This window comes from Carassius gibelio, chromosome B15, assembly GCF_023724105.1.
Source record: "Carassius gibelio isolate Cgi1373 ecotype wild population from Czech Republic chromosome B15, carGib1.2-hapl.c, whole genome shotgun sequence".
In the NCBI taxonomy this organism is placed as follows: Eukaryota; Metazoa; Chordata; class Actinopteri; order Cypriniformes; family Cyprinidae; genus Carassius; species Carassius gibelio.
In genome coordinates, this window is record NC_068410.1 from 370,874 (window position 1) to 397,786 (window position 26,913).

The 26,913-nt window shown below is 38.5% G+C and overlaps 1 protein-coding gene across 1 annotated transcript; it reads left to right on the forward strand.

Moving 5' to 3' along the window:
• Positions 1-435: 435 nt before the first annotated feature.
• On the forward strand, positions 436-26,583 carry LOC127972782 (huntingtin; the record flags this gene model as incomplete). Its single annotated transcript, XM_052576558.1, is given in 50 exon segments — positions 436-800; positions 1,320-1,443; positions 1,551-1,669; positions 1,797-1,908; positions 2,064-2,201; positions 2,960-3,118; positions 3,204-3,301; positions 3,692-3,831; positions 5,360-5,423; positions 6,719-6,819; positions 6,910-7,056; positions 8,237-8,357; positions 8,604-8,749; positions 8,951-9,102; positions 9,657-9,859; positions 9,954-10,080; positions 10,223-10,458; positions 10,554-10,631; positions 10,711-10,934; positions 11,042-11,120; positions 11,811-11,972; positions 12,123-12,178; positions 12,334-12,482; positions 12,688-12,824; positions 12,908-13,024; positions 13,142-13,264; positions 14,539-14,789; positions 15,064-15,206; positions 15,328-15,538; positions 15,808-15,943; positions 16,424-16,603; positions 16,694-16,870; positions 18,936-19,012; positions 19,117-19,255; positions 19,356-19,478; positions 19,554-19,764; positions 20,165-20,310; positions 21,294-21,471; positions 21,570-21,650; positions 21,734-21,918; positions 22,008-22,134; positions 22,970-23,073; positions 23,155-23,309; positions 23,388-23,527; positions 23,618-23,700; positions 23,991-24,121; positions 24,203-24,335; positions 25,551-25,706; positions 25,795-25,985; positions 26,476-26,583. Coding segments are annotated over 50 exon segments (7,243 nt in total), but the record flags the coding sequence as incomplete, so codon positions are not given.
• Between the last annotated feature and the right edge of the window lie 330 nt (positions 26,584-26,913).

A 26,913-nucleotide genomic window follows, 5' to 3' on the forward strand; every position in this document is an offset into this window, starting at 1 on the left:
CACTGAGCAGCATAGAACGCCCTCTTGTGGCTGGAGACGGTGATGTTTTCTCTTGGTTCATTTCTCTTGGTTCATGTCAAATTAATTTTGATAAATAAGTCGCACCTGACTATAAGTCGCAGGACCAGCCAAAATTTGAAAAAAAGTGTGACTTATAGTCCGGAAAATACGGTACAAATTATTTCCGACGGCAAAATTGGACGCTTAGTGTAGATTTGAGGATTTGTTGTTTTGCCTGAGCGCTCTAGCAACCACACGTTGCAACATGCTTGCGCTTACCTAGACAAAACACCAGAAAAGAAACCAGGCAGCTACCAACATCATGTCCATAACCTTTGCTTTCTTCATAAAACAAACACTCCTTGAATTCAAACAAATGCTTTGCATGGAATATATGGAAAGATTAATGCTTTGTTTCTCTCACATTTCTTCAAGCCTCGGTTGGTGGCGACAGCTCCAGTGAAGCTCCCTCCTCATCCGGCGTTTCGTCTCTTGGCACATCTGACATCATCACAGAGCAGCCACGCTCCTCCCAGCATGCCTTGCAGCCGGGAGACTCAGTGGACCTGAGTGCGTCAGAGCAGGGCGTAGGGCCTGATACTCCAGATGAGGAAGACGAGGACATGCTAAGTCGCAGCTCAAGCGGTGGCGCCGGGGTCGTCAGCACGTCCGGTGACTTAGTAACCGATGGGAACCAGATGTCAATGGGAGCAGTGTTGTCGTCGCCCCCTAGTGACAGTTCCCAGACGACTACAGAGGGGCCGGACTCCGCTGTGACGCCTTCAGACTGCGCCGAGCTCGTAAGTGTCACCAGCACCAGCAGACACTGTCGGAGCTATTCACCACCTTCCCCAACTCCCACAGAAGGGCCGGACCCACACTCCGACAGCGAGTCGACTATCTACAGGCCATTCTATTCCTCCTCCTCTACCTCGACTTCTTCCTCTTCCTTTTCTGCCATCTCTTCCTCTAGCAGTAGTGTCTAATCAGCCATTAAATCCTCATTTTCTGGTGGTGTAGCTTGCAGTTGATAAACACTGTTTTTTTTCTTGTGAGGCCAAAAATTATCTTGACATGCATATTATTATGCAAAAGAAAGCTGTGATCATGCAATATTTGTATGAGTTCCTAAAGTGATACTGCATGTCTGACTGTTCCTGTTTTTTGTGTTCATTTGCATGAATGTTTATGCTTGTTTGTGAGTTTGGCCCATTCTGTTATGTGTGTATATATATATTGATAGTGACATATGTACATTTATATAAGTATATATATATATATATATATATATGTGTGTGTGTGTTTGTGTGTGTGTGTAGGTGCTGGACGGCAGTGATAGTCAGTACTCAGGGATGCAGATCGGCACATTGCAGGATGAGGAAGAGGAGGGTGCAGCTCCACCGCCTGATAAACCTCCAGAGCCTTTCTCTCAGTCAGCACTGGGTACATCCTCATTTAGTACACTTTCTCAGCAATACACCCTGTTCTAAAGGTCTAACTTGAGTGTTTATTAGTCATCCTTTTAGCTCACAGTATTCTCTTGTTGTCAGCTTTAAGTAAGCCCCATCTTCTGGAGGGAAAAGGTCACAACAGGCAATCATCCTGTAGCAGTGTGGATCGATTCATACCAAAGGAAGAGGTCCAGGAAGCCGCAGATCTCGACAACAAGGTGAACACACACAATAATGATGTTGAACAATGTTGTGCATCTTCAGGTTCTCACAGATTCTCAACAGAGATCTAGTAGTTAAACGGCATAATCTGTGAATATTTTGTATGTGTTCTGTGTGTTTTAGCCATCTAGGATTAAAGGAGAAATTGGTCACTATACTGACCCAAAGGAAGAGCCTCTGGTGCACTGTGTGCGGTTGTTGGCTGCCTCCTTCCTGCTCACCGGCCAAAGAAATGGTGAGAAACAAAACATGTGTTGCTTGACTCTGTATTGTCACATACAAAAGCATACAAGTGTTTTTGGGTGTTGTTGTTTGCTACTTGAACATTAAAGTGTCTTCATAAAATCATATATGTGTGTGTGCGTGTGTGTGTGTGTGTGTGTGTTGTAGGGCTGGTTCCTGATAATGAGGTCCGTGTGAGCGTGAAGGCATTAGCCGTTAGCTGTGTGGGGGCAGCAGCAGCTCTTCTACCCGAATCCTTCTTCAACAAACTCTACTTGCAGCCATTAGAAGGACAAGAGCCAGATGGTGAGAAAAACACTGACCCCATCCAAGGATTCTGTTCATTCATGGGTCAACTGAATCACTCGCTCTTGTTTTTTTTTTTTTTTTTTTTTTTTTACGTTTGTTTAAAAAAAAAAAAGTTAATAGATGTCTATTGTTTTGTCTTTAAATTTGTTTTTATTTAGTTGTATATATGTGTCCTATTTTTTGGGATGGAAGAGTCGAGGACTCTGGCGCAGAGCTCAACAGGCTTTATCATAACTCAAAAATAAACAAAAACTACCCCATAGAGTAAAATACTTAGCCACTGCAAAATTAGACAGGATGTGGCAGGGCAGGACACACTGGGAACCAATAGGACCACAGGAACAGTCTGGCACAGAACGGAGAGCACAGGGAGAATAAATAGGGAAAGAGTTTCAGAGGAGAGCAGGTGGGGCAAATGAACCATAAAAAGATAAGTAGTCACACAAAACATGACACCATGAGACCACATGGCCTATGTGCTCACAAAAAACAAGATAATGTGGAAACACACTGCCAGTTTAAAGTCAGGCAAGGTGTGTGCTATATTAAACATGACAACAGAAGAACACCTGGCCAATGAAAACATAATCCACTTGCTCGACAAAAACACACGAGACAAGAGCGTTCAGTGAGGGAATGAACACTCCAGACATTCACTTACAACAAAAGACTAAATATTGAGCCTGACTGTCTGGACCCCAAAACTGAATTGATTCCAAACTAGAAACCTGAAACTGTTGTGTTTGTGTGAACAGAGCAACAGTACATCAGTGATATACTGCAGTACATTGAACATGGGGATCCTCAGATCAGAGGAGCAACAGCCATCATGTGTGGGGCTTTAATCCAAGGCATCCAGCTCAAGACACGCTACAACACAGAGACATGGCTGTCCCAGATCCACTCCGTCACAGGTGAGGACTACAGCTACAGCTTGATCAGATGAATCACACACTCGTAAGGCTTGTTTTCACATTCTCTGTTTTTCTGTTTTATTAGGAAACTCTGTGACACTCAAAAATGTTGTGCCTCTGCTGCAACGAAGTCTAAAAGATGAATCTTCAGTCACATGTAAAATGGCCTGTGCTGCTGTTAGGGTGAGAAAAAAAATGTGTGTATGCATGTATATATACATATACATACATACATACATATGTATATATATATATACATATGTATATGTATATATATGTATATGTATATATATATATGTATATATATATATATATATATATGTATATGTATATGTATATATATATATGTATATGTATATGTATATATATATATGTATATATATATGTATATATATATATATATATATATATATATATATGTATATGTATGTATGTATGTATATGTATATATACATGCATACACACACATACATGCCCCTCGGATCATTTTGAACATGTGAAGAATGCTAGTTTAAATCTGTCTGTTAGTTTTAAAAGATTATAAGTATATTTTGTGTTTTTACACAACTACAGACCTGTATCATGGCGTTGTGCAGTGGAAGTTTAAGTGAACTTGGCCTGCAGCTGCTCATTGATTTGCTGACCCTGAAAGACTGCTCCTATTGGCTGGTTCGCACTGAGCTTTTGGAGACCCTTGCTGAGATCGATTTTCGGTAAGTGGGTTCAAACTTTACTTTATTTAGCACATTTTGATACAATAATTTAAAAAGCACATATATTCATATTGGGACTGTAAATCTTTGGGAAGGCTTCGATTCGATTCATAGGTTTTCGATTCGATTCAATAACGATTTTTGCCAGTTTAGAACAATTCGATTCACAATTAAATTTGATTCGATTATAATGATTAAATTCTGCATTCTTTTAAGTGCATTCACAGGATTATTTAAATGTTTCCCCTAAAGTCTTTAAATGTTTAGTCGGGGCAAATTAAAGAAGCATTTATGGTTAGAGAACCATAGGTTAGGAAAAAAAACTAAACCTTTTGTCCATTGTTAAATGCTAGTTTAATGATGCGACATGGCATACGTAAAAATGCATGTAAGCCAAGATTTTTAAAAAGAGCTTTAAGAGTATTATGTATAAGCTAACATTTTGTCACACCAGGGGCGTAGCCATCATTTTAGAAAAGTGACAGAAATGCCAAATACAATAATTTTATGTACCGTATGTAGCCTATGTGTTATCATAATTATTATATATATATATATATATATATATATATATATATATTTTTTTTTTTTTTTTTTTTACAAGGAATTCTCTTCTTTGTTTATTACTTTTAATTAGCTGTAAGAAATCAAATACACTGCTGGACTATAATCTTTGTAATTGATTTGTAATCGATATTTTTTTCCTAATGGCAATTTTATGATTGTTTTATATATTAAGCTACATTTAATTATCAATTATTTTAATTTTCTGCACAGAATAAGGTAGAAAATATACTTCATAGTTTCTGTACTGTAATAGATGATATGTCAATTAGCACTGCATCATTCATAAATTGTACTTATTGTGGGTTTTATTAACGTTTTATCAGTTCATTCTGCTTTTGTACAGTTTAGCTGCAGATAAAGCACGTCTATGAGACCGAGATCACTTCTCTTTCAGTGTGAAAAGGTCTTCATCTCATTTTCAAAGAATAAAATGTTACAGTAGCTATTTAACTTTTCCTCTCCATAAGCGAATAATGATTCTGAGAGAAAACGTGCCAGATGTCTGTTTGCTAAAGCTACAAACGCTACTTTCATGCATCTGATTATTAGATAAACCCCACACTCTTATTTCAAGGTCGTTGTTAATGCTTTGTTATTTTAACAGTTTCCTTCGTACATTCGGTTCATCTGCATTGTTTAAACGCATTTATCATTCAATGGCAGCTTTCGACTGCTCCGATAATGTAGTAATTTAATGTGTATATAATTTGAAAGCATTGAATCGCTTTTTGAAAGCGTTTTGAATTGATTACTGTCTGAGATCGGCGCTTCACGATTAAAAAATCATGTTTCAAGATCGATGCATATGAGTCGTCAGGGTTTGTAATTGATGCATCGAGAGAACTAGTGAATCGTTACCCCCCTAATTCATATGTAACTGCTGATTTTTGTGGAAAGAATCAAACATCTAATTATTAAAAACAACTATTGTTTCTGTGTTAAAAAACAACTATTGTTCCAGGTTAGTAAGTTTCTTGGAAAGAAAAACTGAGAAGTTGCACAAAGGAGAGCATCACTATACCGGGGTAAGTCATCTCTCTTTCTCACTTTACTCCGTTTAAGATGAAGGATTCATTTGTCATTCATTTGATTTTTTAATCTAGTATTATGCGTGTGTATATATTAGGGATATGTCGGTATCAAAATTTCCTTTCGCGATAAATTGCTCGTAGCTCAAGTGGTAGAGCATTGTGATATCAAGCGTTTGGGGTTCGATTCCCCGGGAACACATGATAGGTAAAAATTGATAGTCTGAATGCACTGTAAGTCGCTTTGGATAAAAGCATTTGCCAAATGCATAAATTTATGAAAAGTGGTCATAATACAGTATAACAGGTTAAATAATGTTTTTCTTATAACAAAAATAACTGGACATTTAAATGCAATAAAACAATACAGAAAAAATATGTAAAGTTAAAAGTTTTGCACAGTTAAAAGTGCAAAAGAACTATAAAGACCCATATCACTTTACAATAAGACCCCATTAGTTAACCATCAACATTCACAATGAGCAAAAGCTACATTTGCTACAGAATTTATTCATCTTTTTTTTTTTTCTTTTTTTTTTTTTTTTATTAATTTATGTTAGCTCAGTTGCAATGTTAGATTTTGACAACATGTTATTAAATACTGGAATACCTAAGATTATTGAATGTTCAGAATAATTTTTCATTGGGAGTTTATGTTTATGAATTAACTAATATTAACTAATGAAGCCCTTATGTAAAGTTGGAATTAACAAAGATTCTAAACACTTTCAAACAATATATTGGGCATGTTGTAAGTCCAGATTAAAATGAAAAAAAAAAAAAGTTTGAAAATAAATAGCCTATTAAGTCTAACTACTTAAGTATTTGGCACTGTGATAATCATCATAGTGAATACACAAATCTGAATGGCTATTTAAAATAATTTAAATATGTTTTAGAAAGTAGTGCAGCTGCTTGCTTTATGGGGGTTCCAGGGTAAGGGCTGCAGTTTAGCGCCATCTGCTGTCAGAGAGTGAATGTGCATTCATTCAGCGCGTCTTTCACATGTTCCTCATGTGCTTCTCATGCGTGCTTGTTTACATATATATATATATATATATATATATATATATATATATATATATATATATATATATATATATATATATATATATATATTTTTATATATATATATATATATATATATATATATATATATATATATATATATATATATATATATATATATACTTTTTTTTACACTTTTTTTTGTTTTATTATTGCTATGTAACATAGCTTTAATATATTTTACAAACATAATTAATATTTTATTATTAATATTTTCATTTCAGCTGTTGAGGCTCCAGGACAGGGTTCTAAATGAAGTTGTGCTTCATTTACTGGGCGATGAAGACCCGCGTGTGAGACATGTGGCAGCAAACACCATCAGCAGGTATTCAGACATTTCACCTCTGACTGATCATCTCCCGACTGCACATCACAAATCTCCCACTCTGAGTTTGCTCAATCTTTCTTTACTCAGGCTGGTGCCCAGGTTGTTCTTTGACTGTGACCAGGCTCAGACAGACCCGGTTGTGGCCATAGCTCGAGATCAGAGCAGTGTGTACCTGCAGCTGCTAATGCACGAGACCCAGCCTCCATCACAGTTCACTACCAGCACTATTACACGGTACACTACAGCTCTTCTTTCTTTGCATTACATGTTTAAATGGCTGCTTTCATTTTTTTTTTTTTTTTTTTTTTTTTACATTAATTTAAAAGAAAACAATAGTTTTATTCAGCTAGGGCACATCAATTGATATAAAAGTATAATGTTACAAATGATTTATATTTCAAATTAATGCTTTTCTTTTGAACTTTCTATTCATCAGGAATCCTGAAAAAAAAACATGCATCACTGTTAACAAATATTAAGCAGCACATCTGTTATCAACATTGATCATAATAAGAAAAAAAATTTGTGCAGCAAATCAGCATATTAGAATGATTTCTGAAGGATCATGTGACACTGATGACTGGAGACTGCTGACAATTCACCTTTGCCATCATAGGAATAAATTCGATTTTAAAATTAGGGATGTAATGATTCACTCAACATATGATTCGATTCAATTCACAATTTGACTTTGAAATTAAAATATAACAAAACTAAATTGAAATTTTGAAAGGAACTCCAAATCAAACAAATCAAAAAAGTTACACAAATAAAAGATATATCTTGATATCAACAAACTACGACTCTGCTCTGTGTTCTTTGCATTTAAAATTAGAGAAAACCACTGGATTTTAATCATGATCCAAACAAGGATGCTGCATGCATGCAGCATGAGTAGTTTTGAATCTAAGACTGTATAATTTAGAAATGTAAAGCAAAAACAGAATAGTCTGATTTCAGTTTTGTGAAACTATACTAAATAAAACATATCTGAACGAAACAGCTGACGAGCTGAATGAGACGCAGATTCCCTATCTGACAGCAGGTGGCGCTTAGGAACACTACTTTAAAGGGGTCATATGACATTGCTAAAAAGAACATTATTTGGGTGTAATGCATTGTTTTAATGCGGCTTAAGGTTCGAATACCTCAAGTGTGTGATGGAAATGTTATTGCCCTTAACATACTGTGATGCTGTGTGTCCTAGTGTGATGAGTCAAAACCAATAAAACCCATTACAAACAATGCATTTGTTGCATCCAGTGCGGACATAATTACTGATTATCTCATATCATATCAAATAAAAAAGATTGATGAATATTTATTATTTATTAATCAGTAATAAAATATTGACCCAGAGTTTTGATTGGTTGTGCATTTGGCTTTATTCTAATTCTTAATGTGATCACTGCAGAACATACCGTGGCTACAATCTGGATCAGAGTGCACCGGATGTTACAGTGGAGAACAACCTATCCCGGGTCATCGCTGCCGTCTCCCACGCCCTCACCTCCTCCACTTCCAGAGCCACCACTGTGAGTGCCTTAACCTTTTAAGTAAAACTCTTATAAAATATTGCTTATGGCTTGTTTCCAAATTGCAAGAGCCCACAGATTATATAAAAAAAAAACACATCATAATAGCAGACCTCTGTGAGCTTCTGTGTGGTTGGAAATAGTTCTGGTTGGTGGCACAGACATAAGAAACAGCTGCTGTAATTCTGAAGAGTGGTCTTATTTGGAATCAAGATCTAATCTCTACACTTAATGTCATCGCTCTAGTTTGGCTGTTGTGAGGCTCTGTGCCTTTTGTCCAGCACCTTCCCAGTGTGCACTTGGAGCACAGGCTGGCATTGTGGCTATGTGTGCTCCTCTGTCTTTCATCTCAACCGCTCCAGCCAGTACCGCAGCCGAGGACATTCCTTTAGGTACACACTCCTCATCTGAATTCACACTCGGGATCTGAATCTTAACAGAAGTTCATCTTCCTCTAGGACAAAGATTAAAACCTGCTTACAGTAGATTTGATGTCTTGATCATATTATTAGTGTAAAAGAATATAAAAAGCCAGTCTTATCTGTCAGTTGTATCTGTCTCTGCAGTAGTAGAAATCTTCTCTTCTTCTGTAGTCTCTCTCAGCCTGCTGGTAGTGAGGACATGCGCCGGTCTCTGACGGTCGGTGTGGCCAGTATGGTTTTGTCTCTCATCTCCTCTGCCTGGTTCCCTCTTGATCTGTCTGCACATCAGGCTGCTCTGCTACTGGCTGGAAACCTTCTCGCGGGTACAAACTCATTTAGATTAGAGTAGCCACAGTTTTTTACAAGAGCGTAATTTTTTTTTTAATTAAGTGTTTTAAGTTTCTTAATTGCACCACCATTGTATAAGCAAATGAGCAAACGTTTTATAGTCTCTGTCCTTTATTTCTATGTTTTTTTGTTCAGCGTTGATATGTAGATTTTATTATTGGTTAATTTGATTTTATTTAATACATGAATTATCTGCATTATAATCTTTCACATTCATTTCCTGTGGTCGGTCAGTTTTGACCACCAAAGTTATGTTTTGTTTGTTCGGATTGCATATCTAAAAAAAAAAAAAAAGTCAAAAAGTTTTGAATCCCTCAGATTAAGGAAGCCTCATTTTTATAAAACGAACACAAATGAAATCTGTCGAAAATGGCCAAACCGCCTCAGGAGGGTTAAGTGTGATTTAATTTTGTTCATCCAAGGCTGATGGAAGTCCCATTTCAGGAGCTATTTAGATTTTTGTAAGTTTTCTTCACTTTGTTTTAGTCCCGTTTGTATTTAAAATGTTGTGTTCAACCTGTTTTTGTAGCTGTTGCACCAAAGTGCATGAAGAGCCCGTGGGCAGGTGAGGAGGAGTCTAACTCCGCCCCTTCGAAGGTAGAGGAGGCGTGGCCTGCTCTTAATGACCGCTCTCTGGTTGTTATGGTGGAGCAGCTGTTCTCACACCTGCTGAAGATCCTTAACATCTGCGCCCATGTGCTGGAAGACACACCCCCAGGCCATGCGGCCAAGGTAAAGGAATTCAACAGACACTACACATCAGTAATAGTTCATATTTACGAACAGTATCTAAAGCTTCATTATTTCTGTTCATCTTTCCTCCCAGGCTACTTTACCCTCATTGGGCAACACTCCATCTCTCAGTCCAATCAGACGAAAGGGGAAAGAGAAGGAGATGACGGAGCCGAGCACCACCCCCATGAGCCCAAAGAAAGGAGGAGAAGCCAACACGGGTACAGTCACGCTCACAGTGCCACATGTAGATACATACATATGAAGAATTCTACTGAGTATGCAAAGGAAAATAGGTCATGGTGCTATTTGTTATTTATTAATTGAATATTTACAGGTATCTTGCACTGTTTTTTCATACAGGCAGATCGGTGGACAGCACAGCGACACCAGCCGTTAACAAATCCACCACTCTGGGCAGCTTTTATCACCTGCCTCCTTATCTGAAGCTTTATGATGCACTGAGAGCTACACATGCTAACTACAAAGTCACCTTAGACCTTCACAACACTAATGAGAAGTTTGGAGGTTTCCTGAGGTCGGCGCTTGATGTTCTTTCACAGCTGCTTGAGATGGCCACCCTGCATGATATTGGCAAAGTATGACATCAAAGTCTAAGTCAGTGAATAAATGATGATGTCTGAGCAAAATGAATGCCAATAACAAGCTTTAACCCTGTTTTTAAACTATCTAGTGTGTTGAAGAGATCCTGGGTTACCTCAAGTCCTGTTTTTCAAGGGAACCCACTATGGCCACTGTGTGTGTTCAGCAGGTTAGACATGCGTTACTCTTTTGATTCAATCCGTGGCTTTACAAAGTCCTGGGCTTCACTATGTGCTCTGTGCTTATAGCTGTTGAAGTCGTTGTTTGGGACCAATCTTGCATCTCAGTATGAGGGGGCGTCGTCTCACCCATGTCGGTCCCAGGGCAAGGCCCTCCGGCTCGGCTCGACCAGTGTCAGACCCGGCCTCTACCATTACTGTTTCATGGCCCCATACACTCACTTTACCCAGGCCCTCGCAGATGCCAGCCTCAGAAACATGGTGCAAGCTGAACAAGAGCAGGACGCCTCTGGGTGAGAGAGAGTGTGCTTGTGTAGAACAGTTCCTCATAGAGATAAATCTAGAAATAGAAAATTAAAAGGCTGTTATGACTGAACATGTCATTTCTGTGATCCTATAGGTGGTTTGATGTCATGCAAAAAGTGTCCAATCAACTGAGGTCGAGTATCACCAATGTCACTCGCCATCGAGGAGACAAGGTAAGTTGCCTCATAATTCGTTACTAGAATTATAAAATAACAAAATATACTGTAATTTGTTTGAGTGACGTTGGAAGTAAAAACAGTGGGGATACCTGTGACAAATCATATCGAATAAAAAATATTGATGAATGTTTATTGTTTATTAATCAGTAATAAAATATTGTGGTAGCAGAGGAATATTTGGAAATATATGGTAAAATTTATATTTTTTGGGCCACTTTTTTGTTTTGTAGTTATTTGATGGGTCTGTTTTATTGTATTTATGTTATTATATGGTATTGTTATTTGTTACACTTATTTATATCATAATTTATAAAGTGTTTTTTATAAGTGCATACTATCACGAGGAGAATGTACCAGCTGTAACAGTAAAATATATTTCAGATCAGTATTTTTTTTTAAGTGTTATGTGCTTTTATCATTTTCTTTTTTTTTTTTTTTTTTAGCTTAATTTCTTTCAATTTTAGTACTTCATCTTAAACTGGTTACAGTTAGTTGCCAATGCATAGTTTTTTTTTTTGTAAAGTTTTTAATTACATTTTTGTGTAATTTAATTTCATCTCGTTTTAATTGGCATAATGATTTTTAAATAATTGTACATTTACTTTTAACTAACAGTAACAATACTGATGTCTTCTTGACCTATATTTCAAGTGTCTAATAGTAGACTACTTGTGTGTGTTTCAGAATGCCATTCATAATCACATCCGTTTGTTTGAGCCGCTGGTGATAAAGGCTCTGAAGCAGTACACCACCAGCACCTCAGTGGCTCTACAAAGACAGGTGCTGGACCTTCTCACCCAGCTTGTGCAGCTCCGGGTCAACTACTGTTTGCTTGATTCAGACCAGGCAAGTCGTTTAGAGCTGTAGATTAAACCCCTAATGTCAACATGTTAATCTCCAATTTGCTCCACTAATTGAGAATCAAAATAAATCTTATTATATTTCTACATTAGACTCACACAATGCTAATATTTTATTACCCTGTGTTTGTTTCAGGTATTCATTGGTTTCGTGCTGAAGCAGTTTGAATATATTGAAGTGGGGCAGTTCAGGTAAGACCATCTGACAGTCACCATAACTAGCAATCAAGTTTATTTTTTATTTTTATTTTACTGACCCCAATCTTTCCAATAGTAGAGTTCTCGTAAATGCACAGATCTGCTTATGTCATAAATTTGCACTAAAGTGATTTCTTTTTTCTATGAAGGAACTCTGAAGAGATTGTGCCCAACATTTTCTTTTTCCTGGTTCTGCTGTCCTATGAGCGCTACCACTCCAAACAGATCATCAGCATCCCAAAGATCATTCAGCTGTGTGATGGCATCATGGCCAGCGACAGGAAGGCAGTAACACACGGTGTGTGGAATCACAATACCAATATATATTCACATTCACATCCATGAGGAGAATATGTAATGACAGTTTATCAAATCACATTTTAAACTAAAAAAATATATATACATTTGCATATCGACTGTAAAATTCCACATAATAGTTTAAACATCAATCTAATCATTTGAAAAAGTTAGTGTTGATTCTTATGCTTCTCTTTATTTCCCAGCAATCCCTGCACTGCAGCCTATAGTACATGACCTCTTTGTGCTGCGTGGCTCCAATAAAGCAGATGCGGGGAAGGAGCTGGACACTCAAAAGGAGGTGGTGGTGTCCATGCTGCTACGCCTCATACAACACCATCAGGTAAAACTTTGTTCTGGTGTATGTGTGTGTGTGTGTTGCATTCCTGGATTACATGTAAACTTATGGTTGTTTTTTGTGTGCAGGTGCTGGAGATGTTTATTCTAGTCCTACAGCAGTGCCATAAAGAGAACGAAGATAAGTGGAAGAGGCTTTCACGACAGATCGCTGACATCATCCTACCAATGATCGGCAAACAGCAAGTGCGGTTCTGTCTAATCTACTTCCTGTCCTGAGTATCATCTCAAATTCAAAATTAATTCTAAAGAACAGGGTTTTTTTAATTGTACTTTACATGTTTGCTTTTGTTTGCTTGACAGATGCATCTGGACTCCCATGAGGCTTTGGGTGTGTTAAACACACTGTTCGAGACTGTGGCTCCCTCCTCTCTGCGGCCTGTGGACATGCTACTGAAGAGCATGTTCATCACGCCTTCTACACTAGTGAGAACCTTCAGTCACACATCACTTAGATTACTTTCCTCATGCACTAAATATTAGAATATAGAAGTTACAGACAAAATGGTTCAATGTCAATAGTGTAATAATATACACTGTATGGCAGTGTAGAGCATTTGTGAGGTCAGGCACTGATGTTGAATGATAAGGCCTGGCTCACAATCTCCATACCAGTTCATCCCAAAGGTGATCCGTGGGATAGGGCTTGAGGTCAGGGCTCTGTGTGGGCCAGTCAAGTTCTTCCACACCAAACTCATCCAACCAAGTCATTTTATGGACTTTGTGTTATGCACTGGGGCACAGTCATGCTGGAGTAGAAAAGTGCCTTGCACAAAGGGTTCCAACAAAGGTGGAAGCATAGCATTGTCCAAAACGTCTTGGTATGCTGAAACATTAAGATTGGCCTTTATTGGAAGCAAGTGGCATTTTCAGAAAATCCCTCCTCTACCAAACTTTACAAATGGCACAGTGCAGTCAGGCGGGTAATGTTCTCCTGGTATCAGCCAAACCCAGGCTCGCCTATGAGACTATGGTTCATCACTCCAACATGAACATGTTTCCACTTCTCTATAGTCCAGGTGCCCGTGCTTAACATCAGTGTATCTGACGCTTCATATTGTGCTTGGTGATCTGAGGCTTGCATGCAGCTGCTTGGCCATAAAAACATAAATGTTTGGTTCTCTTTACTCATGGAGTCAGCGGAGTGTTGACGACATTTATGCACCATGCACCTCAGCACTGCCTTTACATGGTCTTCCTCTTTGTGGCTGAATTTCTGCTGTTCCTAAACACTTTCCAATAATATCACTTACGGCTGAATCTGATGTAACAGAGGAGACTCATACAGTACCATGCTTGAATTGACTAGCAAAAGCTGGATTGCTCTTTAGAATGACCCATTTTTTCACAAATGTTTGCAAATGCAGATTGTGTGGGTAGCTGCTTGCAATGGGTCTGACTGAAACACCTGAATTCAGAAATTAAGAGGTGTGTCCCAATGCTTTTGTCCATATAGTTAATGAAGCATAGCTCAGACAGAAGTCACTTTCAAAACAAGCAGCTTTCTGCTGGTACACGTGGTGAATTTGAGTGACCAATTACATAAGGAATTCTTTTGCCTTCACACAGAATTCCCTAGCACATGGATTCATATTGGAATTACTGTATTTTTACCCACTGAACAATTTGCTGAACAGTGGTAAATGCCAATGCACTTAATTCTGTCAATTGGCTCAGTGTTTTCCTGTTCTCTTCTGTAGGCCTCAGTGGGTACGGTGCAGTTGTGGGTGTCTGGGATTCTCGCCATCCTGCGCGTCCTCATCTCACAGTCCACAGAGGACATCATTCTGTCTCGTATTCAGGAGCTTTCTTTGTCGCCATACCTCCTTTCCTGTCCCACCATCCGTCGGTTGTGTGATGATGACTCCTCCCCTCCCGAAGTTCCGCCCACCACCATGGAAGACGCCAATGGAGAGCCACAACACGTTCCACCTGAGGAAACATTTGCTAGGTAATTGGAAAAAAAAAGTCAGTTAGGGTGGAAAAATGATCAAATAAAATATACTGATTAATAATAGAAATAATAATAACCTTGATAATTAGATTTGTTGTTGTTGTTGTAAAGTCATACTGAATGGAGAAAAACAGGTTTTCCTCCTCTTTTGTATTTAGATGATCACATGCCTGTTGAAGATTGGCTGAATGCTTCTGCTAAAATGTTCCATTGTTCTAAACACGACAACAATAAGAATTAATACAATTATTAATCTCTTTTTGTTTGTCAGGTTCTTATTGCAGTTAGTGGGGGTGATGCTGGATGATATCGCCACTAAACAGGTGAAAGTTGACATGAGTGAACAGCAGCACACGTTCTACTGTCAGCAGCTGGGCACACTGCTCATGTGTTTGATCCACATCTTCAAATCAGGTAGGCAGAATCTCGTGTCTTAACTCGTATAGTCACATGTCCCGGTGTAAGAACCAAACACCGGCTCTTTACCGGCTCAGCAGATTTCTCACCAAGATCCCATTTGCCATCAACTTTCAAGGAATGTTCCGTCGGATCACGGCAGCAGGCAGCAGGCTGCTGAAGGCTGAGGGAGGCGAAGGGGGTCATTTTTATGCTTTGGAGGGTTTGAACAGCCTGGTGCTCCAGCTCATCACTACACACCCATCTCTGGTCCTGCTCTGGTGTCAGGTCCTTCTCATCATCAACTACACCAACTACACCTGGTGGTCCGAGGTGCATCAGACCCCCAGGTCATTATGAGCAGCCTTATGAGAAAGGGTGTTTAAAATGAAGACTCAATTGTTACAACCAGGCTAAGCAATACTCTTGATCATTTTAGGAATAAATTGCTCTTTTTAAGGGCAAAAACAAATTGGCCTTCCACGTGTTGTGAATTATTACAGTTATATGTTGAAGTGAAACTTGAAATTGCTCTTTGTAGGAGTCTGTGGTAGATCTATTGTTTATACAAATATGTAACTTTGCCTTTAAGCTTAGCTCTTCTTTATAATTTCATCAGGAGGCACAGTCTGTCCAGCACTAAGCTGCTGAGTCCGCACTCATCTGGAGAGGAGGAGAGGCCCGAGGGGAAGCTGGCTATGTTTAACAGAGAGATCGTCCGACGAGGAGCACTTATCTTCTTCTGTGACTATGTGGTGAGATTTCTTAAGCAGTGTGTGCCCTTTTCTTTAAGCAGTGTCTGAGCATGAGTCTTATTTTAAGTCTTAACTACCATTTCACTTAAGAATTTGTTTTTGTTTACTCAAAAATGAACATTCTCCCATCATTTACTCACCCTCAAATTGTCCCAAACCTGTGAGTTACTTTCTTCTGCTGAACACAAAAGAAGATATTTTGAAGATTGTGGGAGAGCAAACAGTTGCTGCTCCCTATTGACTTCTGTAGCATGGAAAACAAACTAAACAAATGGAAAGTCAGTAGGGGCCAGAAACTCTCTTAAAGTGAGTGTACCGGCCATTATATATGCAAAGTCATCTGATACTGATAATTTAAAAAACAAATCTCTTAAAATAAGTTGATTTACTGCTACCATTATATAAAACAAGCTTACCATTCCGTTTTTTATTTCATATAAAAGATATTATACATAGCACTTTTTTCTCTTCCTGTCTCAGTGTCAAAACCTGCATGACTCTGAGCATCTGACGTGGCTGACAGTGAATCATGTGAGTGATCTGATCAGTCTTTCCCATGAGCCTCCAGTGCAGGATCTCATCAGTGCTGTGCACCGAAATTCAGCAGCCAGCGGACTCTTCATACAGGCTATACAATCACGCTGCGACAACCTTTCTACTGTATGTATATCCACATGCGCTGCATCTTTGTTTAGGTCGTGCTTTGCACATCTTTGCAGTCACTTATGTTTTAAATGTGTAAATCTCCAGCCGGTAATGCTGAAGAAGACCCTGCAGTGTCTGGAGGGCATTCATCTAAGTCAGTCTGGGGCTCTGCTAATGCTATACGTGGACAAGCTACTCAACACGCCGTTCCGTGTGCTGGCTCGCATGGTGGACACACTCGCCTGCAGACGTGTGGAGATGCTGCTTGCCGAGACCTTGCAGGTAAAACACGGCCACACACACAGTAATAACTCATTACCAGCTGATTTTGCCATTTGTTTTAATAAATGGTAATTAAAATAAAATGAAATAATTGTAGGTAACACTTTAGAATAAGGTTCCATTAGTTAATGTTAGTTAACTACTTTCGTTAACATGAACTAAGCAAGAACAATCCTTCTACAACATTTATAAGTCTTAGTTCATGTTAATTTCAACATTTACTAATGCATTATTTAAATCAAAAGTTGTGCTTGTTAACATTAGTTAATGCACTGTGAATTACCATGAACTAACAATGAATAACTGTATTTTCATTAACTAACATTAACGAAGATGAATAAATACAGTAATAAATGTGTTATTCATTGTTTGTTCATGTTAATTAATACATTAACTAACATTAACTAATGGAACCTTATTCTAAAGTGTTACCTAATTGTAAATAAAACAGAATTTAAATACTGACAAAAAATGCAGTTAAATGCAGCTCCCTGTGAATCTGCTGCAATTGTAATATATAGTGAAGATGGATGACTGAACAGTTTATAATAAGCATTTATGTAATGAAGCATCACTAAAGTGATGATAAATGATTCTTTTAGAAGCCAGTGTGTTCCCAGTCATTTTTAGTTAGAATCAAGATCTATTTTTATGTCAGATACCACAAATCAGCTTTTCTTATTGTCAAAGACAATATTTGAAGGCCCCCCCAAGAAATTCCTGGTAATTCTGCTGTAATGACGGTGCTGCTTGTTTTCTTTCTTTTTTTTTATATATTATAGAGAAATGAGGAGATGCACTTTAAAATTGTTTAAATATTTATATAAATATTACCGTATACATTACAATAATAAAACCTCATTAAATAAAATAATTAGGGCCGGGACTCGATTAAAAAAATTAATCTAATTAATTAGAGGCTTTGTAATTAATTAATCGAAATTAATCGCATTTTAATCGCATATAAATATTTGACCTGAGAACAGTGAGAAGTTTTTTTTTTCACATGGATTTATAGTATACCATTGAATAATGACTGAATACATAAGCTTAAGCAACAAAATATTGTTTATTTTTGTTCAACCAAGTCTAGCAGACCAGTGCAATTTTTGCCATGAAGTGTAGCAATAGCATATTTAGAAACAATTTAGAAATAGTACATTTCCGAATTTCAGGAAGTTTATAGATGCTGGAACCTTCTGTAAAGTGTGTTTTTTTTTTTTTTTTTTTTTTTTTTTTTTTTTTTTTTTAAGTAAAACACAATACTGTCAAATACATTCAGAACATTGGAAACACTGACTATTAGAAAACATCTCTCTGTTGCTTCAGAGGCCATAACATACTAAGTCCAACTCTCAATAACCTTGGCCAAAACAATAAAGAGTTCAACATAAACTGCCAGTCGCACCAACAAAATAATAACATAGTTCAACATAAAGTGTAAAGTCCACGCTAGCTGCTATATGTTTTGCGTTGAGGTGATACTTGAGGTTCGATCATGTGCTGCGATGATATGCGAACGCTAGTTGGTGCTTCAGTACAATCGGTCCGCCGAAACTCATCCAGTGAGAAACGTTCTGCGGTGCAAAAATACGTTATTATTTTTTTTCTGTAATTAATTAATCTTAGTTAACGCGTTATTTTTTGTGTAATTAAATAGCTGAATGTTTTTAATTCTATGTTCTATTTTTTATTACAAATTAATTTACATCACTTCTTGTCATTTGTGATTAGAGTATTTTTAAATGTCTTTTTACTCACAAATAACCATTTCTATTACGGTATTTAAAAAATCTATATGATAAAATCATTATAAAAATGTCCATGACAAAGATTAAAAATTAAAATGATTAGTTAAATTAAAATGACAGTTGTTGAGGGAACAAACGAAAATAAGTAACACAATGTCAGCTTACCGTACATCTTAGCTGTTCAAGCTTACTTTAAATTATATCAAGCCATCTTGCAGCCCCCTTGGAAGGGCACCTAGTGGGCCCCAGACCCCTGGATGAGAACCACTGCGCTAAATGTTTTTTGAGGATTGTGTTTTCTTCTCCTACTGTAGAATAGTATCGCTCAGCTGCCGCTGGAGGAGCTGGACAGGATTCAGCAGTACCTGCAGACCAGTGGCCTTGCGCAAAGGTAAAGCGCCTCATCAGTTTACTTCAGATCTGTTTATTTTGTTGTTGTAGATAAGAAGATCTCCCAACCCTGCTTTTTAAAATGTCCTTTTTTTCTTATGTCAGGCATCAGCGGTTCTACTCCCTGCTGGACAGGTTCAGAGCCACTATTGCTGAGGATACCACGAGCCCTGCCGCCCCCATTACCTCACACCCACTGGACGGGGACCCGCCTCCTCCCCCTGAAAATGTGGAACCCAATAAAGTATGACGTTACATACAACGTTGGTTTCAAATAGAAAATAGCAGAAAAAATCCTAAGCAAAAGCATACAATTATCACTATTGTGTGTGTGTGTGTTGCAGGAGTGGTATGTTGCTCTGGTGAAATCTCAGTGTTGTCTGAGAGGTGAAGGAGCTCTGTATGAAACTACAGAGCTTCTGACGAAACTTCCCCAATCTGACCTGAACGCAATCATGACCTGCAAGGTAAAGTCCAAATACCCACGTGACGCTCATTTTATGACACGGACGGACACTGAAGTCGTGTTATTGTGTTTGCAGGACTTTAACTTGTGTCTGCTGGCATCATGTCTGAGTGTTGGGGTACAGAGGGTGTGTAAGGATCATGGGACCGTTATATTTGACACCGCTCAACAGGTGGCCTTTGAGCGATTGGCTGGTGTCATTGAGCTCCTCCCCTCCCCTCATCAGCCCCTCCTACCCTCCTCCCAAATATGTGGGGACTATTGGCAGAAGCTTAATCAAGTCTACAGTGAGTCCTAACCTAACCTAATAACTCACAAACCTCCTGGACCTGAACCCTTGTGTGGGTAACCATTAGCTGAATGACAACCAAATCCGTTCCTCTATAATAGGTGGCACTGATCAGGATACAAATGTTTACTAAATACTATAAATACTATAATCAAGACAGAGGCAAACTTTGTTTAACATTGCTGTGGTCACTGCAAAATCCCCATCATTACATTTGTGTTTTCTCATTGTTTTGGTGATTTGACATGGTGAAAATAATAATAATAGAAAATGAATAGGTCTGTCCAAACTTTTGTAGGTGTAAGTGCATAGGAATTTTCCTTTGTGGCAAATTCTGCAAATTACAGTGAAGTGGTAATTGCAACTGTCATTGAATGTGTTTATGTGTGTGGTTGCAGGTGAGCCTGGGTTTTATCAGACGGTGTTGAGTCTGTGTGGCGTGGTGAGTCAGTACCTGCTGTCTCTGTCCAAACTACCGTCCTCACTACACATTCCCAAAGACAAAGAGACTCTCATTACCTCCTTCAGCACTCTCGCCATAGAGGTAAGACTGATGCATCCTTTGCAAATAGGATGATTTTATATGGAATATTCTAATGGTTGACCAGTATGGATTGTTTGATGTCTAATGCAGATATCTTAGAATGTAGGTTGGTCGATAGCTGAAGTTAACTGATATTTCAACTTTTAAGGAACAAAAGGCCAAAAGAAATAATTAAAAAGAGATTTGTAATCAAACTAAGTTATTAAAGAAAAGTGTCCTGAGAAATTAAATTTAATTATTTATTTTCAGAAGCACAAAAATTTGATATTCCTTAAATAGTGTTTAATCATGTTTATTATTATTATTATTGCTTTTATTGTTTTTATTATTTACTATTATTGAAAGTATCTGACGACAGTTTTATCAAATGACTTGAAGTGAACTCTCAGCACAGTTCTGGAGATGAAATTCATGTGAAGTGTCTTTAAATAGTGAGATGACACTTGAGTATGTGTGTGGTAGACAACAGGCTCCATATCTTCACACAGAGATGTGCAGAACTTGCAGACGTAATATTGAACTATCAGTCTTTTTGCGGTTTAAAATCCACAGACAGACAGTTTGATTAAAGGGATAGTTCAACCAAAAATGAAAATTACCCCATGATTTACTCACCCATCACCCCGTTTTAGACAAATACAATCAGAGTTATATTTAAAAATGTCTTGGCTCTTTCAAGCTTCATAATGGCATTGAATTGGGGTTAAGATTTTGAATCCCACAAAAGTGCATCCATCCATCATAAAAAGTACTCCACACGGCTCCCGGGGGAGGGGGGTTAATAAAGGCCTTCTAAAGCAAAGTGATGCATTTGTGTAAGAAAAATATGCATATTTAAAACTACATAAACCATAATCTCTAGCTTCCACTAACTGTCATATGTGCGTTCACTAGAGAGTGGCGTTTCAGTGTATGACATAGTAACGTAACGTCCTATAGTAATAAAAGCCACTCAGCGCATGTTTCTCTTTCTGTATCTGTAGGTGGTGGTTTGGCGTTTGCTGCAGGATCAGCTGCCTCTGAGTGTGGACATGCAAATGAGTCTGGCGTGTCTGTGTCTGGCTCTCCAGCAGCCGGCGGTGTGGACACACTTCACCTCACACACCTACCTCACACACACCTGCTCCATCGTCCACTGTATACAGCTCCTCATCCACGCAGGTGTGTGTTGCAAAACCTTATAAACCTTATTAACCTTATAAAAGTGCAATCACAATTCATATTCATTTTCTGAGTATGATGTCGTGTGTGTTATGTAGTCGCTGTTGGTCCTGGTGACCAGCTTCTGAGGCCGGAGCGGAAAACAGAGCAGTCAGAAGACCAGGTGGACTCTGCATATAGTAAGTCAACACATATGTTACACACTGATCCATGATGACTACAACAACAAGCGTTAATGTCACTGTTGTTGTTGTTGTTTTAGAACAACTTGAATGGCGGTGTTGTGAGATCATGGCCGAGCTGGTTGAAGGTCTGCAGAGTGTGCTGGCTCTGGGTCACCATAGAAACAAGAACATTCCAGCGTTCCTTACACCTACTCTACGGAATGTCATCATCAGCCTCGCCAGGCTGCCCATTGTGAACAGCTACACACGAATCCCATCACTGGTGAGAGAGAATGAAGGTTTATGCATTCATTATGTTTATGGGTGTTTAGAAGCATATGAAAGTGTTTGTTTGTTTGTTTGATTCAACAGGTCTGGAAGCTGGGCTGGTCACCCAGGCCGAGTGGAGAATTTGGCACAGCATTGCCAGAGATCCCTGTAGAGTTCCTGCAGGAGAAAGACGTCTTCAGAGAGTTCCTCTACCGCATTAACACTCTGGGTATGAAAGACTCGTTTCTCTTTTTTAAAAAAGTGTCTCTTTAAAAAAGTAGTAATTTTATGAGATCTTACAGAATCTTATACATTACATACCACAAAAATGAATACAATTAAAATATTTATAGATAGTACAGACATAAATGTGACCCTGGAGCACAGAACTAGTCTGAAGTCGCTTAGGTATATTTGTAGCAATAGCCAAAAAACAGTGTATGGGTCAAAGTTATCTATTATTCTTTTATGCCAAAAATCATTAGGATACTAATTAAAGATCATGTTCCATGAAGATATTTTGTAAATTTCCTACCATAATTATATACAAATTTAAATTTATTATTAGTAATCTAGATTGCTAAGAACTTTATTTGGACAACTTTGAAGGTGGTTTTCTCAGGATTTAGATTTTTTTTGCAAACTCAGATTCCAGATTTCAAATAGTTGTATCTCTGCCCAATATTGTCCAATCCTAGCAAATCATAGATCAATGGAAAGTTTATTTATTCAGCGTTCAGATGATGTATACACTTATGTGGAGGCATAAGATCATTTAAATATTACCTTAAATAGGTAAGCTACTATTTCAAATTACTTAAGTTGAGTATACACTATAGTTCAAAAGTTTGGGGTAAGATTTCTTTTTTTTTTTGTTCTTCATTATTTAGAAATTCATTTTGTTCAGCAAGGAAGCATTAAAACACATTTTTAAAAAATCTTAATGAACCCCCCCCCCCTCTCTCTCTCTATATATATATAAAATCAGACAGACTTCATGTATAGTCTTATGTAAAGTATATGATTATTAAACAGCTTGAGTTGTTCATGTGGTCTCTTTGCAGGCTGGAGCAGTCGGACACAGTTTGAGGAGACGTGGGCCACTCTGTTGGGAGTGCTGGTCACTCAGCCAATCACGATGGACCAAGAAGAGGAAACCCAGCAAGAGGTAAATCATTCAACTTCTACCAAAAATATAAACACTCTCCAGGTTTTTAGAATAGATAAGACGTGTCTGTTTGTGTCACAGGAGGATATGGAGAGGACTCAGATCAATGTACTGGCGGTTCAGGCCATCACCTCTCTGGTGCTGAGTGCCATGACTCTGCCCACAGCAGGAAATCCAGCCGTCAGCTGCCCTGAACAGCAACCCCGCAACAAAATCCTTAAAGCTCTGGACACCAGGTATGTACACATCTGTTTGATTCATGTGCTGGGCCTCTAGGTTTAGATGGGGATCATACGTTTGTGTGTGTTTTGTAGGTTTGGTCGCAAGCTCACTGTGATTAGAGGAATGGTTGAGCGTGAGATTCAGGCCATGGTGTCAAAGAGAGACAACCTCGCCACACACTTCCCCTATCATGCCTGGGACCCCGTGCCATCCTTATCATCCTCAACGGCAGGTCAGTGCTCAGCCGAAAGCTCCTCTTGCTCTATATGTGTCCAGTCTCTTGTTGTATTCTTGACCTTCGTGTGTATGTGTTTATGTGCAGGCACCCTCATCAGCCATGAGAAACTCCTGCTGCAGATTAACACCGAGAGGGAGATGGGCAACATGGACTACAAACTGGGTCAAGTTAGTAAATTGTCTACTCTAAAAACCTTTATTATATTAACATTTATCTGCATGTTTGATTCACGCTTATTTCATTTAGAGTTTACACTTCACACACTTTTGCGTATTAATTTTGGAAGTTGCTGTAGCTGACTTGTTATCCACCAAACACGAGGAGTATGCCAAATATTTGTTCTATTATTCTGTAGAATTGCTTAATCGCTTTGACGCTATTATCCATGTCTTTCTGAATAAGGTATTTGGCATCAGGCACATTCTTACCTAAAATATCAATCCTGTAATCTATGTAGGTGTCAATTCACTCCGTGTGGTTGGGAAATAACATCACCCCTCTAAGGGAGGAGGAGTGGGGTGAGGATGAGGAAGATGAGACAGATGCCCCAGCACCTGCCTCCCCACCAATATCGCCGATCAACTCCAGGTCAGACTTTTACTAAGTTACTAGCAGAACAGCTCTTAGAAACCAGCATCCCCCAGACGTCTTTCTTCTCATCCTGTCCAGGAAGCACCGTGCAGGGGTTGACATCCATTCCTGCTCTCAGTTCCTTCTGGAGCTCTACAGTCAGTGGATCCTCCCTGGCAGCCCCAGTAGCAAGAAGACTCCTGTTGTACTCCTCAGTGAGGTGGTCAGATCGGTGAGTCTATGCTTAGCATATCATCAGCTTTCTGATGCTGTATAGTAGGGCTGGATGACATAGCTAAAAATGTATATCAATATTTTTCAATAAAAAGTTAAGTGGTGGGGTTTTTGGCCATACTGAAAAAGGCATGATCTGTATAAAACAGCTCTTGTTACGAAATACCTACCAATTTTCTGCAAAATCAACAACTGAGAAAAGAAATCTGGATGTAGTGCCACTTACTGCATTTAACGAAATGAACACAAAAGGAACATTTAAAATCAATTAAATAAAAAAATTTAAATTCACACAAAGAGTATGATTTTGGTAACTTTGAAGTGACGTATAGCGGTGAAACTGACATGCTTTGTGCTTAATATTTAAAAAATGTAATTACCATATTTTTCGGACTATAAGTCGCACCTGAGTATAAGTCGCATCAATCCAAAAATACGTTATGATGAGGAAAAAAACATATAAGTCGCTCTGGACTATAAGTAGCATTTATTTAGAACCAAGCACCAAGAGAAAACATTACCGTCTACAGCCACGAGAGCGCGCTCTATGTTTTCAGTGGTAGACCACAGGAGCACTGAGCAGCATAGAACGCCCTCTAGCGGCTGTAGATGGTAATGTTTTCTCTTGGTTCATTTCTCTCGGTTCATGTAAAATTAATTTTGATGAATAAGTGGCACCTGACTAGAAGTCGCAGGACCAGCCAAACTATGAAAAAAAGTGCGACTTATAGTCCGGAAAATACGGTAATGATTTGATGTTTTCATTAAAATTTAGTAGGAATAATGTTTACCTGAAATGATATTTTGCTCTGCTTTGTCACGAAGCAAATGTTACAAAACAGTGCTTGCCTCATTTCAAACCAGACAATAACTGAAGTGATTCAGATGTAAATTCAGTAACCACTCCGTTTCATCAAGAACATCATTTACTTTATTGAGGCTGATTCAGACTGATAACTTGTGAGTTTGTGAGTTGTTTTATCATTCTTTATAAGAACTAGGTCACAGGAGTAATCTGTTCATGAATCAGGCTGTACTAGTCGTACTGTGTGTTTGTTTATTGATTCAGTTGACATGTTTCAACTTTTGCTTCCTAGCACAGTAAATAAACATTTGAGAGTCTGAACAGTGTGTCATAGGAGTGTAAACATTCAAGGTTTCTTCCTGTACAGTTAACACACACATAATTTCTTTGTCTCTCTATGTCTTCAAGCTGCTGGCAGTGTCTGATCTCTTCACTGAGAGGAATCAGTTTGATATGATGTTCTCCACTCTGACTGAGCTGCAGAAGGTCCATCCACCAGAAGATGAGATTCTCAACCAGTACCTCGTGCCAGCTATCTGCAAAGCAGCCGCAGTGCTTGGCATGGTGAGCATGTATATGCACTGATGCCGCAGCTATATAAATAAATGCAAATACAGCTATTTAACAGTCGGGACTAATGTACTTGTGTCAGGATAAAGCCATCGCAGAGCCTGTGTGCCGTCTGTTGGAGAGCACCTTGCGCAGCACTCATCTGCCCAGTCGAATTGGCGCTCTTCACGGAGTTCTGTACGTGCTGGAGTGCGACCTACTGGACGATACGGCACGCCAGCTTATACCTACCGTCAGTGAATACCTGCTCTCTAACCTTAAAGCTATAGCACAGTGAGTAACACTACAACCTGAATACATACACACACTTTGTCGTTGCTGGGATTGAATCAACAATCGTCCTATTGCCAGCCTTGAGCTTTAACCCTTACTCAACACACCGATCATTAGATTGGTTAGACTAACTAATATTTGCTGTTTATTTAATAGAATATGGGATGAGAGGTTAACGGCTTGCGTCCTGCATTGGATGAAAGACTTCACACTGTTAGCATCTCTCTTAAGAGGTTATGCCCCATGCTGTCAAAGCTAATGCCAAAGTCTCTGTGGCATGCTGGGAGACTCAAACATAGGTTCAAACTGGCAATCACAACACACGCCTGCACGCTGCATGGTCATCAGCTCCTGATTAGCTGTAATGTAGGGTGTCTTACTGAGATCTGAGAACCCTCATTAAAGACCAGGGCTAGAATTAGCATCAGATAGCCTCACTGAAAATAGATGAGCGTGTTTATGACCAACACTCTTTGTGTGTCTCAATCAGATGTGTGAATCTACACAACCAACAGCATGTGTTGGTGATGTGCGCGGTGGCCTTCTACATGATGGAGAACTACCCCCTGGATGTAGGGTCTGAGTTCAATGCCGGGATCATTCAGGTGAAACAATTTTGAAAATAGTTTTCAAATATTAACTCTATCTTCGTAAATGTTTTCTTTTTTTTTTTTTTTTTTTAGTTGCCAACCACCGCCAGCATTTTTGATCATTTTCACAAAACTTGGTCCCCACAGTATTTTGTTGTATGAATATCTGAATATGTAATATATCAAAACAAAGAACAGAGCCTCTGCTTTTAAACAAAAAAAATTTTTTATTCAAGCTTCTTGCATTCTGGTTTTATTAACCCTTGAATATGAGTAAGTTTCATAAAAAACTACAAAAAACAAACATGAAAATCACATTTTTGATAAGACTACAGACA